General features: G+C 34.0%; 1 protein-coding gene across 1 annotated transcript; it reads right to left on the bottom strand.

Moving 5' to 3' along the window:
• Nucleotides 1-419: 419 nt before the first annotated feature.
• On the bottom strand, nt 420-14,833 carry LOC126968413 (uncharacterized). The gene is made up of 9 exons (XM_050813434.1): nt 14,709-14,833; nt 14,096-14,195; nt 12,459-12,601; nt 11,118-11,186; nt 9,462-9,544; nt 9,136-9,255; nt 6,075-6,318; nt 1,879-1,997; nt 420-957 (listed from the first exon to the last, which is right to left on the bottom strand). Exons 2-9 carry the CDS (start codon nt 14,098-14,100, stop codon nt 616-618), a joined length of 1,125 nt encoding a protein of 374 aa, XP_050669391.1. The 5' UTR covers nt 14,101-14,195; nt 14,709-14,833; the 3' UTR covers nt 420-615.
• Nucleotides 14,834-15,442: the final 609 nt, after the last annotated feature.

The following is a 15,442-nucleotide window of genomic DNA, read 5'->3' on the forward strand; positions in this document are numbered from 1 at the left end:
TCTATAAAAATATTTTTACGTTAAAGAATTAAATGCAGTGTCAGTAAGAGTAGCACAAAACTGGTTTAAGCGTTTTCAATCCGGGAATTAAATTTTAAGTGCAAATAAAAGATGCACCTCAGTCTGGTTTCCCTGTTATGGGTAAAATGGACGCCCATTTTGAAAAATTGGAGCAAGATCGGCATATTAGTAGTAACGACAAAGCTAAATAGCTAAAAATTGTCCTCAAAACAAATTTGGGCCATATGGAAAAAGCAAATAAAAAAACTAAAATATTTATTTATTTTTATAAAGATCCAATTATAAATAAAAAAGATCTAAGCTAATTAATTATCTAGGGCTTGGGGCTAGGGGATTGTTTCCTGGACTATAGAAAGGCTAACGAGACGAAAGAATGTAAACAAAGATTCAGGGGTTCAAAACATTTTTATTCGAATAAATTATGTACAAATTATGGATTCCCTATTCTAATCGCTGTCGTCTGCATTAGACAAAGATGATTCTTCTGAAGAGTCCGAATCAGCCTTATTTTTGGCTATTGATATTTGGATATAACTCAGTAATTATAATCAATATTCAAAAATCCTTCAATATTTTCTAGAACTACCCTCAAACTTATATATCATCTGGAAATGGCGGCCAAGTTGGTTGAGGTGGCCCATTCTTATGGCCGTAGAAATCAACTCGAATAGTAGCTTTGTTAGTAAAGATAAATTTGAACAATATATTAGTAGTAGAAATGTTTTCATAATTTTGATACTTGTCCTTTATATAGAGAATTTTGGGTGGGATTGTTGACCCTCGGTCAGGTAGATCTGGGATTATTTTGACAAATTGACCCAGGTCTTCTTGATGGAATCCTTTGTCAATCCACATATGCGTAACAGTTCGGCTCTTGCAACCAACTGTTACGGCGATGCAGGTTATATTATGAAAATGCAGGTCATAAAGGGACAGCTAGAACAATAAAAAAATTATTATCTTATTATTAATATTATATTATTATCAAATTTAATTATAATTATAATTAATAAAATTATATTATTATCTTCCACGGAGGACTAATTGTTGAAACATTTTCCTGCCTTCGTTTAATAGAATTAGTACTGGGTTTTCGTGCAACATTTTTTATGGAAGAGGAGTATAAACAAGTGTACGGATCAACTGACGTTAAGTGATCACCGCGACATAAAACTGGGCTAAAAGAGCTTCATTTATTACCATTAAATAGACGGCCGGAAAAGTTGTATGAAAATTTACTACTAACGTTGTTCATCGGACATAAAGTTATATGTACATCTATTACGAATGTTGTGTAGCGGACAATGACGTTCTATACATACATTCTATATAGAACGTTATTGCTACGGGACCAAAGTTGTATGAAAATCTAGTACTAACGTTATTCAGGGCACAGAAAGTAATATGAATATCCATTTCTAACTAGCTCTACTTTTAAATTTTATATAGATATCAAATTGTCCAATTACAAGTTATATTAAAATCTCGTATCAGCCTTAACCTTTTTAAAAAGCTTGTCAATCGAGTTCAAAATGCATTGTCCGTTTTTTTGGAAAATTTATATTTTCTGGAATTTAATCATTTGTATTATTTTCATCAAAGGTATAGTAGCAGTGTATTACTCGGGGGAAAGTGCGCTTATTCGGGTGTGTAGAGGCCCACGACTTCGTCTCGTGCGGCACAAATTACATCGTCGTTGGAAATAGCTGTCTCTGCTTTATGAATTTTATACTACTGTTCCAACCTGTGGTTTCAACATTGGTTTTACTTTCAATTTTTTTAATATCCTGAGAACATCAAAGAAGAAGAACACCACACATCTAGAGGGTGAGGAGTTAAATTAAGGATATTACCAACCGCATATGTTCCGGTTGCTGTTTGTCCTGGTGCTTCAATCTTACCAACATCTCTGTATAAATAAGTTCCATCTCTAGGCTTGCAGCTTCCGTGAACAATTTCTTTTTTGTTTGCCAGAGCTGAATTAAAAAATAATTTTATTGGGTGTTACTCAAATATTGTTAATTTACTTATAAAATAAAATAAATAAAAAAGCCTTTTATTCCCATACTAAATTACATAATTAAGTTAAGCTAAATTTAAAAATTAAAACAAACTTATAATTATTGTTAGTAAACTTAACTTAAGACTAATATTATAAGAATTTAAAAAGAGAATAGTTTTATATTAGTATTTTTTTTCTATTTCTTAATAATAAATTTTTAATTAGTAGTATGGGCCCCTCCATTTTTTTCCACACTATTGGGTCTTTGCCCAATATTAGCCAGTCTTTTCCAGCGTATTCAATCACATCATCAGCCCACCTCTTACACGGTCTTCCAACTTTTCTAATGCCCACCGGCCCTTTCCATTTCGTTGTATTTATCGTCCATCTGTTGTCTGTGAGTCGTGATATATGACCGGCCCATTGCCATTTTAGTTTCAATGCGTGGGTCAGTGCATCTTTTATTTTTGTTCTTTGTCTAATTAGAACATTTCTTATCTTTTGAATTTTCCTTATTTTCAATATACTTCTTTCTATTGCTCTCTGTGTCGTTCTAATTTTTTGTTTAACTTTATTCGTGAAAGTCCATGTTTGACATCCATATAGAAGACAAGGTAATAAACATGTGTCAACTACAGTTTTCTCCATTTTTAGATTGAAATCTCCCTTTAGAATTTCTTTCAAAGACCAAAATTTTTTCCAGGTTAAATTCCTTTTTCTTTCGACTTCTTCTTCGTTGGAATTTTTATCAACTGATATTTGTTTGCCTAAATATATATATTTTTCAACGTATTCAATTTCATTGCCGCTAGTGGTGATGGATATTTGAAAACTGTTGGTCATCACTTTGGTTTTATTAAAATTCATTTTTAATCCAATTTTTAAACTTTCTTTGTCTAGTGAATTGATCATATTTTCTAGGTCTTTTGGAGTTTCTGCTAGTACTACGATGTCATCAGCGAACCTTAGATGACTTAAGAAACAGCCATTAACTATTATGCCTTTGTTTACCCAGTCAATTTGTCGAAATACATAATCCAGTACCAAATTTAAAATTTTTGGGGACAGAGGGTCGCCTTGTTTTACTCCGCGTTCGATTTTTATTGACTCTCCTCTTGTTTCCAATATAACATTACTGGTACTATTAGAGTAGATGTGTTTTATTATGTTCTGATATTTTTGAGGTACATTAAGGGATTTAAGTGCTTTCCAAATTTGTAAATTTTACTCAATTCTTCTTTAAGTTCTTTATTTTTATTTTTTGTATTTATCAATTCTGTTCTTTTTTTAATTAGATTGTCTGTTTTTTCGCTAAATATTCTGTTCCGGTTTTTCTTTATCTGCACTTTTTGTGGTGTAGGTCTTTGTAATATAGCCTCTACTAGAAAATTATAATAAGTTTGTACATCAATTTCTTTTTCCCATTCCCCTTGTTTCTTTTCCATGTAACATTTACAGTGTTCTAAGTAATTCTTTGTTTCTTCTTCTGTTTTAGGGATGGGAAGCTTTGTTCTGTATGACCTCCCACTCTTCTTGATACAACTTAATATAAAAGTTAGTCGTAACAGTCTATGATCCGACGGAAAATTTAGTTTACTTAAGATCTCAAAGTTTGTGACAGATTTTAGTGAATTCGTCAGGGCAAAATCGATTTCATTTTTGACTTTTTGATCTGGCGACATCCACGTCCATTTATTTTTTTGTTTTTTATTAAAAAACGTATTAGTTATTGACAGTTTGTGTTCAAGAGCATATTCTATTAATCTTTCTCCTCTTTCGTTTCTTTGTCCAATACCATCGTGCGCTTTTTGAAGGTCATCATAGAATTTATCAATTTCTGTATCACTTGCTTTTTCTGTAGGTGCGTATACCTGTATTATTGAAATTTTTATTTCGTAAAAAGACATTTGTAACAGTGCTACTCTTTCTGATATTCCTGTGAAATTTGATATATTTTCTTTAAATCTCTTCTTTACCAAGAATCCTACTCCATGCTTGCCTTTAGTTTCTCCCATGTAACAAAATATATATTCTTGATATTCTTCTATACTGCAGCCTAGTCTTCTTACTTCAGCAAGTCCTATTATGTCACAATTAATAGATTGTAGTGCGTTTGTTAATTCTAAAAGTCTTTCTACCGAGGATAATGATCTCACGTTGTATGCACAAATTTTTAATAATTCTTTTTCTTTAGATGGTGGGTTTTGGTCTAAATCCTCACGATGACCAGTCAGATTGAGGATTGGTTTCTTATTTTCCTTATAATTATTGTGTTTTTGCTTGTTTTTTCTTTGCGGTTTATTGCGGTGGCTGATGATTATTTCCTATGCTGTGTTTTTATCTCTGGTCATGATTGGCGTTAACGATGATAAAGTGCTGCTTCTTTCTCTCATCACATCAAACGCATTTTTTCTATTCACTTTGTTTGAGCTATTAGTTTGTTTGCGTATTTGGCTTAGAGGTGAAGATGGCTTTCTTTTATGTCGTTGGGTAGTTTCTGAGGAAGTACTATCTTTAACTATGAGTTTATCAAATTTGATAATTGCAAAGTTTGCTTTGGTTCTTTCTTCCATCATCTTTATTTTTAGTGCTTTTCTCTTTTCAATAACTTTCTTAGAGTAATCATCGGTGATATAAATGTCTTTAAGTTTCTTCTTGTTTTTTATTATTTCGTATTTCATCCATCTGTTCGTTAGTTTAATGAGTACTGGCCTTATTTTTCTGTGTTCTTCTACCTCTTTCTTTCCTATTCTGAGAATGTAGTCAATATCACTGTTACTCAAGTTTATATTTAATTCGTTTTTTGGTTTTTCTACTGCTATTTCCATAAGATTAACAGTTGATCGTTCATTCTCTTTAAGTCCGTGTAAAATAATATGGTTTTTTCTATTTTGGTTCTCCAAATTTTTTATTTTTTCTTTTAGGTTTTGATTTTCTGACTTTAACTCTTCAATATGAACCATTAAACAGGCCAATTTTGTATCCATTTGCGATACTATCCGTTCAGTTTGATGTTGCATTTCATTTTTTTATTTGTTCGAATAAATCCTGCAGGTCTTTCATATTAATATTGTAATTGTTTTTGCGGTTAAAATTTTAACAGGGGTTCATTCATTAATGAAGTGGTATAATATTACTAAAATTTTGCTTTAGAGTATATTAGAGTATGTTAATTTACTTAAGGATATAAAACTAAATATATATAAATTTTAAAATGTTTTGCTAATGCTGAACTTAAAGAAAATTTCATTCAGTTTAATTGAAGTTTTGCTGTTGATTCAGGCATATTGTGTATTTCCATGTTTGACTTGCGAAACATGGACACTGACCAAATCTCTAAGAGAGAGATTAGCCAAATATCAAAGAGCAATGGAGAGGAGCTTGACAGGCTCGAAAAGAAGAGACAGAGTAATAAACATAATTTTCCGTACAAAAACGAAACTCACTGATATACTTGAAAGAATTGACTAAGATAAATAGAGGTGGGTAGGACACTTGATGCGAGACACAAAAGGAAAATGGAGCCCGGCAGTGACGGAATGGTATCCAAGGGATGGCAAGTGAAACCGAGATAGGCAGTTTACTAGATGGGAGGATGAAATATAGTTCACAATTGAAATCTTTAGACGAGGCCTATGCCAAGAGGCACGCTGAAATAGGAGATGTTTTATAAATTTGGTTTAAGAATTATTGTTTACACATAGATTCGGAATAAAAAGGCTTATTATTATTATTGTTCTGTTAAATAAACTCAAATATTTTAAATTCACATAAGGTTTAAAACTAAAAGGACAAATTCGTTAATTGCATTATTCTGAATTAAGATTTTATGTTCTTATATTAACTTTTTCTTTGGAAATTTTTCGTGTGAAACTTCATCTCGCTTATGAAAATTGTCTTCAAATCATCCATGAAAAACCAATTTCTCAAAGCTAACTAATATGATATCAGAATAGCGTCTTATTGATCTTTCAATTACAAATAAGATAGTTTTGAACTGTTTCAGCTGATTGCTTGTCTATTGTACTACTCAATGATAATGTTTACTCACATTTTTTCCAAACAAAACTTGTTGCATTAAACCTTTCAACAATAAAATCATCTTCTCTATCGATGTCTTCATTAACAATAGACGGATCTTCAACTTCTATTGCCTCATTTACGGTAACTTCGTTCTGCCTTCTAGAATGTTTTTCCTTTGATTTAATTTCTTGCTTAATCCAGGGCAAGAATGGCGAAATGTTTACAAATCTAGATGGCAAGGCACAACCTGGACCTAGAGTGCTGATACCCACCTTAAAATAAGAGAATATTTCGTACCAAATTTTAACAGAAGAGCCAAAATCCATATTGACAAAGATCTTTGACTTAACTTAATAAAACCAAAGGAAACAGCGTTGGACATAGCGTCTGCACTCTTTGTGCGATGCCTTTTAATCGTCTCATAAGTAATATTGTAATACCTATATTGATAATATACTAATTTCGTGACGGCAAAAAAATATTCTAAGCAATTAAATTAATTCAAATTCTTTTTTTCTACTTTCTCGTTTTTATATCTATACAAAATCAAAAGTAAACTCAGGTCAACTGCTGCAAATTTTTTATCTCCTAGCATTATTTAAAGATTAATTTTAAATAGCTTTTATTCTTGTTTAACGAATTAGTAAATAAAAAATATATACGTACGTGAACGGCTCAATATCTTGACGTTGTATAGAAACATGATTTCATTGTAATTTTTTTACCGCATCTAACACGAACTATTCCCAGAACTATTTTTTCTGATATGTGACGCCACAAACACAGAATCATTAATGTCATCTGGATGTAGGGCATTTGTCAAGGCTACCTCAAAATAGGCAAACTATTCATCGACGTACTACTTTGGTTTTAGAATGAATTGGGTACGCTTCACTTGTTATCTACCGCACTTATTACCATGAGTGTTCAGAAGAGCTGTTTGATCTGATTCTTGCCACCGAATTCCACCTTCGTACGATAAGCCACAAATAAGAATATCATCCCCAACATCTGTATGTGTGGCGTTCCTCCTCAGAACGGATATCAAAGAATTTTTTCACCACGTGCAACCTAGATTTGTATAAGCTTCCTTGTGTTTATGGGACGATATGATATTTTTCTTTCAAAAGTGCGTACATCTTTCTTAAAGGCTGGCAATATTCCTGTAATTCCTCTGGTTTAACAAGAGAATGTGAGTCGCGGTGATCACTTAACATTAGGTGACCCGTACGCTCGTGGAAATTCCTGACGAAATTTCCGTTGTTTTTCTGCAATTCCTTTGATCTTGCAAGTGTGGTCACTTACCTACTCACCTGTTGGCTTGTTTTTCTGATCGGCGAAATTCTTAGTTAACTATTAAACACGTATTCACGTATAGATAAAAATAACTGACAAGTACATAAATTTAATTTGTAAACAAAATTTATAAACGATGCGGGAATCGAACCTGCGATCTCTCGTGTTCCGAGCGCCCTTCCACTGAGCCAACCGTTCGAGTGACGTATCGTTCATAAATCTAGATATGTCTTGTTCAACTCTCAGGTTGTGGCTTCATCTACAGGATCTACTTTAAATCAAATGAACCGGAAGCCGCTCTTTTATACCCTCGTCCCATGAAATGACGCGCTGTGATTGGTCGCGCTGGATTGGAAGAGACACGTAGCAAAGGTGATGGGACTAAATTTGTTTGTTCATTCAACAATGTAAACATGTTATATTTGTGTTTTATTATTTCTAATTGCTCTAACACATTTAATCGAAATCCGTTTTCACATGTACGTAAAATATTAAAATTATTATTGTTTCCGAGAGAGTGACCTGTATCAATTAAATGTTTCGCGAAGTGTGATTTTTCGGGATGATTATTCCTAAATGCGGCAATATGTTCCTCTAATCTAATTTTGAAAATTCGACCTGTTTGACCTATATATACACCGTTACAAGTGTCACAACTTAGTTTATAAACGCCGGATTTTTCGGAATTATTTAATCGATCTTTGCCATTACATATTCGACTGACAATTTGTGATTCGTTCTTAAGGACACATTAATATTGTTTTTCCTAAATATTTTAGCTATTTTATCTGATATTGGACCAATATATGTCAAACTACCCACATATTTGTTATTTGATTGTGGTGGGACGGGATAAAGTTCTGAATTAATCAAATGTTTTTGTTTATTTTATTTTATTTGTTCACTAACTGTTTTGTATAGCCGTTGGAAACCGCGATTTGGTATATTGTATTAAGTTCTTTCGCGAAGCTGTCACGGGACAGTGGGACTGACATTAATCTGTGAACATTGCAGCGGAAGGCCTCTAGTTTATGTTGTACGGGGTGGCAAGATAAAGGAACATATTGCCGCATTTAGGAATAATCATCCCGAAAAATCACACTTCGCGAAACATTTAATTGATACAGGTCACTCTCTCGGAAACAATAATAATTTTAATATTTTACATACATGTGAAAACGGATTTCGATTAAATGTGTTAGAGCAATTAGAAATAATAAAACACAAATATAACATGTTTACATTGTTGAATGAACAAACAAATTTAGTCCCATCACCTTTGCTACGTGTCTCTTCCGGGGGTAATACGTCACAACAGCCGACCAATCACAGCGCGTCATTTCATGGGACGAGGGTATAAAAGAGCGGCTTCCGGTTTATTTGATTCAATCTCGAGCCAGATTTTGGAGAGACAACAAGTCCTGAAGATGCCTCGTGTAGAGGCGAAACACGTGTCGAATTGTTTTAAAAAACAAATGTTGGCGGTATTAACACTAAAGAAAACATAAATCATTTGTATAATTATGGATTTCCACAAAGTAACGCCTAATTCAATAAATTTAAGTTGATAACCTGCTCAACCCCAATATTTGCATATTAGGAAATTGACTTGAGAAGTCGCTCTTTCAAATTAACCAATTAGTTATTTTTTAACCCTCACTTCTGGGATTACACAAATATAATTTGTTTTGAAATTTGTTTTGAAATTTAATTTGTGTAATTACTTTAAAAAATAAGAAATTGTTAGATGAGAAGTATATTTTACAGACAGAGCATTATTAAAGTTTACTCACCAATATCCAACTATCTTGTATAATTGTTAGTAGTGCCATACCAGGATCAAACACGCATTTATAAGGAACATTAGCTAGCACACAAATAGCCTTTGACGGCCACAAGAAATCAAAATTCAGCTGAAATTATAATTTAAATAATCTTATTATTTCATTTGCATAACTTTGATTTTAAGTAAGTAATTATCTTCCAAGTCATGAAAGAATCATATGTCAAGAATAAGCATATTTTTTCGATAATTTGCATCCCTACATATTTATGCAAATATATTATACTCCGTAAAGTGAAGCAGCTATATATAAGGTTGCAATTCTGTTTTCAATACCTCTTGTTCTATGTAAAAATTTGTGCATTCTGTATGATTTACTTCAGTAGCATCATATATCACTCTTTCAAGCTGCGCATTTTCTGAAATATAAAACAAACTAAGTATATTAGATACTATTATAACCATAGACACCACCAGAGTGCTTATATTTTTATTATAAAATAAATATATATAAGTCCTTGAATTTATACAAATTATTTAAGTTTTCTTTAGTGTTAATTCCGCCAATATTTGTCTTTAAAACAATTCGACACGTGTTTCGCCTCTACACGAGGCATCCTCAGGACGTGTTGTCTCGCCAAAATCTGGCACGAGACTGAATCAAATGAGCCGGAAGCCGCTCTTTTATACCCTCGCCCCATGAAATGACGCGCTGTGATTGGTCGGCTGTTGTGACGTATTACCCCCGGAAGAGACACGTAACAAAGGTGATGGGACTAAATTTGTTTGTTCATTCAACAATATAAACATATTGTTATTTTTGTGTTTTATTATTTCTAATTGCTCTAACACATTTAAGAATTAGAAATAATAAAACACAAAAATAACAATATGTTTATATTGTTGAATGAACAAACAAATTTAGTCCCATCACCTTTGTTACGTGTCTCTTCCGGGGGTAATACGTCACAACAGCCGACCAATCACAGCGCGTCATTTCATGGGGCGAGGGTATAAAAGAGCGGCTTCCGGCTCATTTGATTCAGTCTCGTGCCAGATTTTGGCGAGACAACACGTCCTGAGGATGCCTCGTGTAGAGGCGAAACACGTGTCGAATTGTTTTAAAGACAAATATTGGCGGAATTAACACTAAAGAAAACTTAAATAATTTGTATAATTATGGATTTCCGCAAAGTAACGCCTTATTCAATAAATTTTCAATAAAATTTCCTTGAATTTAATTATCTTAAAATCAGGAGGAATACTTTTTTTTATGGAAAAGGAGGACAAACGAGCGTACTGTTCACCTGGTGCTCAGTGATCACCGCCGCCCACATTCTCTTGCAACACCAGGAATCACAGGAGCACTGCCGGCCTTCAAGGAAGGTGTACGCGCTTTTTTGAAGTTACCCATGTGATATCGTCATGGAAACAACGCACAAGGAAGTTCATTCCACAGCTTTGTAGTACGTGGAAGAAAGCTCCTTGAAAACTGCACTGTGGAGGACCGCCACACTTTCAGATGGTGGGAATGATATCCTTTCTTGTAGCGTGTCGTGCGAAGGTGGAATTCGGCGGCAGGTAGAATCAGGTGAAACAGCTTTTCGGAACACTCCCCATGATAAATGCAGTAGAAGACACACAATGAAGCGATGTCTCTACGCAACGCTAAGTGATCCACCCGTTCACAGAGCACTGGGAATACAATACAATACTTTTTTCTTCAATATATAGTTAACAAATGAAGTCGTATATTACTAATTAATCGTTTCACTTTTAGTATGGTACGGTAGCAATCTCGTTTTTTCAAAGATTTTTTTCGAGAGATCCACTTCTATACATTTTCGATCTTCATGTTCGACCAGAAAGTCTACACTTAGGGTTGTACAGAAATTTAATAAGCCCTATTGTCACTCTTAAGGATATTCTATAGTTATCCGTATAATATTATGTCCGACATTAATCAAGGAATGATTTATGAAAAAAGCTTACTATCAGTCAATCCCATTATATGTAAAGTTTGAAAAGGTTCATTTTCTGACAGCAAGCTGATAGGTTCACCTGAAAAACAAAAAAACAACACAGATATAAGCCGTTTAGGATAAATTATACATTTCGTATGTGTATAGGGGAGATGTTTAATTTACTCCTGGCCGCGCGCTAAGCCTGCATGATACAACGCATTTAGGAAAATTGTTCTACTTTCACGAGGCCACGCGTTAAACCTGCACGATACAATGCTAGTAGGGTATATGTTCTTCTTATTCGCAGCCGCGCCAAGCCTGCACGATACAACGCTACTAGGGAAGATATTCTATATACTCGCGGCCGCGCGCTAAACCTGCACGATACAACGCTAGTAGGGAAGACTACACGCACGCAATTTTTTTATTTTGATTAAAGATATGTTATTTAGAGTTATGGTGACACGTTTCAAATGGACAAAAATAACCAGCACTAACCACAATAACCAAAAAATGGTTACTATCTATTCTTTAGTCCTGTTATGGCGTGACACTGAATTTTGGGACACTCAAGAAACCAACAAAAACTATGTAAAGTTCATCGCATGGGACGAGATCGTTTTTCAATACCTACTTAAATAATACCTAAATAATTTGTAACACCTATTAACATGACTTTAGACCTTAGATTAAGGTTTAGTCTCCGCTGCGCTCCAACTAGATACGCAACTAATACTAAGCAAAAGTGGGCGTTCTGGAGCCAGTCTAAAACAATGTGTGACGTTGACGTACCATGTTCTGTTAAATTTTGCTAATAATTGATACTAAAAGCCAGGTTGCGTATTAAAACTTTGTAAAAAGATTACTACAAGAAATAAGAAAGACACTGGGATCACGTATCATCAGTAAGTAATTTGTATTTTATTAATTTCAATGTAAAATAACACGAAGCGTATGTTACAAAATTAGAAAGATGCCATTGAGTGTGATGCCACGCAAACAAGCTTCTAATAGATGCTGTAACATAAAAGCTATTAAAGTTAAAAAGTTCTTAGGTAGTGTAGTATCTAGTTAGAGCGCAGCGGAGCCCAATTCAGAATCTAAGCTTAAGACATAATAACTTTAAAAAAATATTACTGAATTTTTTATTCTATCTCATTTCACTTATCTTATACCAAAATTTGGGTCGGTGCATCACTCGGCCGCTGGGCTCAGTCGGTAAGGGGGGTTTTCCTGTTACGTGGATTTCCATCGGCTAAGAGCAGTTGGTAAGGACGGAACCCAAGGGGCGTGGGTTCGAGTCCCGCATCGTCCATAAATTTTGTTACAAACTAATTAAAATAAAATGATTATACTTGAAAATTCTCACCAGTATCAAGGTGACAGTTAATATCAAGCAGTGCTAAAGTATTTACTACTTTCTTATAAAACTCCGGATGCAAGGTATAGTCTAATAGAGTGCATTCTGTATATGTTAAATTATATTTATAGAATATTACTCGGGTCGATTTCCTGAGAAAAAAAATACGAATTTCATCAATTCAAATTTAATAAATCTTTATTCACTTTAAGCCCTATAAGTTATTTAGTGCAAGTCAGGATGAAGTACAAAAGTTACAATAGCATTCAAATGAGTATAACAATATTCACTAACAAAATTTAGAATCATTAAATCCAACTATCTTTATCATTCAAATAATCATTCACGTTATAATAGACCTTAGATGTTAATTTATTTTTTACGATATTTTTCAAAAATTTTATTGGATTTTTTTATTGCAATGAAGACGTAAACAAAACAAAACTAACAAAACCAAACAAAATAAAAATAGTGCAGCGACACTTTATTCCTCATTATACCGCCAAATAACTTACAGAGAAACTTATAAACAGGTGTAACTCAATATTAAATTTTACTTGCTACATACTACTTAATTACTACATACCAATAACACTGGAACTGGTACAAGGGCTCACTATTTTGCGGCTCAAATAGTTGTCGTGTCGAGACTGCCCTTTATCAACACTGTGTATTATAGGTAGAGTTAAATCAAATCACTACCAATTTATTTTTAGGCCAAATAAATGACTTTTATCTACGTCAAAAGTTATACATTTTACCATTTCCCACCAACTAGGAAATGGTTCGGCTTTTCTAAGAAGAAGAGGGATGAAAGTATGCCAATCTGTTAAATCAACATGTTAATTCTGATCCTGATCTGAAACCTGTTAAGGTTCATTGTTATAAAAATTATTTTAATTACAATCTTACACACACCTACACGAATAAGTTAAAAATGCATGTAATAAAACAAGTTTCTTTTTTGATTTTCACTACATTACTCGTAATAGAAGACACATAATGCTATTAACAAAAGCAATGGCAAGCTAATACTTTAGGGCAATTCTTACTAAAGCTTTGTTATCATTCAAAGAATTTTTTACATTGTAATAGAAATTTCTATAGCTTTTTATATGCTATTGCTTCTCCCCTCTGGTTGGCCTGCATCAGTCATAAGGCAGCACACCAAAGAGCTACACAATAAATACTGGACGGATATGAGTGGATGCAGACAGACAAAAGAGGCTCTACCATGTATAGATCAGAGGCTCTCTCGCAAGTTGGTGAAACTCACACGATCAAGATTACGTAAGATAACTCATGTGATAAACAAACATCTGTTTAATATATGTGTCACTGACAATCCCCTGTGCAGGGCTTGCATGGAGACAGAAGAAACGGCCACACACCTCATCCTGGAGTGCCGTAGTGTGGCCACATACCGGGCCAAACACCTGGGGTCACCGAGGACTCTCCCCGAAGTCATGGGTGACATCAGAGGTTTGAGTAACTTCCTTGAGGAGTTGGGATGGCAAGATTAGCAACCCAACCCTATGACGCAAAATAGGCGCATAGCAGACGTCGAGTTGTGGAAAGTAGCCCGTGAATACCTACCTACCTATGTGCTATTGCTACTAAGTTAGACCCCAGGCGATATAGCTTACCTCATTACACCTTTACTTATTTTTGCAACATCATTTGCCAGGGCTAGAGCACGATTTTCTTTAATTAACACCAACCCAGTCGCATATTCTATTTTTTCATCTGCAAAATTTAAATATCATGAATTTCTTGTATGTGTTTTGTTCAGAGTTCAGTTTTTTCTTGAGCAACCTCTTCAGTGCATATTATTCGCTTATGTTGAGTCAGTAAGACATGGTTGGACGATGTACGAGTATATATGCTTTTATAACATAATCCCACAAATTGTACAAAACAAATGTGTTACGAAATTTCAAATTATTGTTATTAGACGTCTATGTGGTAAAATGTTTAATGTTTATAAGATCATCGGAAGCTTGGAAATTTTTGCACATATTTTACGACTACACGTCGAGATATCGTTATAGGTATGTAGCAGTAGAACACAGATTAAAAACTTACGGTTTATATTGATTACATATAGGGTGTAAGAAGTAAAAGATGTAACACTTTGCTCTTTATAACACCTGTTGTAAGCTACCATTGACTACGGAAATAAAACTTTATTCTTTATAAGTTTCGTCATATTATTATTTGAGCTTTTGTAACTAATAAATATTAGAAATAAAAACTCACCTATATTCACTCTAAGTATACCAATCCAAGGGTCACAAAAACTGTATTGTAGTAGTTCTGAAATTTAATAATTGTGTTTAATATTTTATAACAGAAGGGGCAAATGATATGTGCATATTACGACTCATAGTTGTTTGGAAAAACAGTGATCTAAGGCTGACTATAGAGAGTACTGAGGCTTTGCTCAGACTTTACTTACGCTGAGTGTGATAAAACGCGAACTTGACTTTTGTATTGGGCTAAGCTAAGAAGCTTGTTGTTTCAGCCGGAAGACGTCCACTGCTTGACAAAGGCCCCCAAAGATTTCTATGACGATCGGGTCTGCGCTGCCCTCATCCAACGTATTCCGGCGATCTTGACCAGAACGTCGGTCCATCTTGTGAGGGGCCTACCAACACTGCGTCTTCCAGTACGTCAAGTAGTAGTCCAGTAAGGTCGCCATGATGACCACATCATGGGGACTTTACTGCCCCAACGGTCATCTGTCTTAGCTTAAGCTCAGTATAATATCAGCTGTCAAACTATTTAACTATTAACCCAAAGAAGATCACTATTGATGGTTTAAAAGGATTATCAGCTGATGATAGTGATTATAAGGTATCGAGTTAAGTATAATATTTCCAAAGGAGTAAGACCATTTTCACTGTAAACAGATATTTTATGTTGATATTGATTGCCATACTGTTGTCACTGTTGTCACTGTTATCACTGTTGTCACTGTTGTCACTGTTGTC

Source organism: Leptidea sinapis, chromosome 15 (genome assembly GCF_905404315.1).
Source record: "Leptidea sinapis chromosome 15, ilLepSina1.1, whole genome shotgun sequence".
In the NCBI taxonomy this organism is placed as follows: Eukaryota; Metazoa; Arthropoda; class Insecta; order Lepidoptera; family Pieridae; genus Leptidea; species Leptidea sinapis.

Bases quoted from the DNA above. Each gene is read 5' to 3' on its own strand.
- LOC126968413 (XM_050813434.1), bottom strand. The intron at 6,319-9,135 runs GTGAGTAAACTT...TCTTATTTTAAG, and splicing joins TACAAGATAGTTGGATATTG to GTGGGTATCAGCACTCTAGG. The intron at 958-1,878 runs GTTGGTAATATC...TTATTGTTCTAG, and splicing joins CAGCAACCGGAACATATGCG to CTGTCCCTTTATGACCTGCA.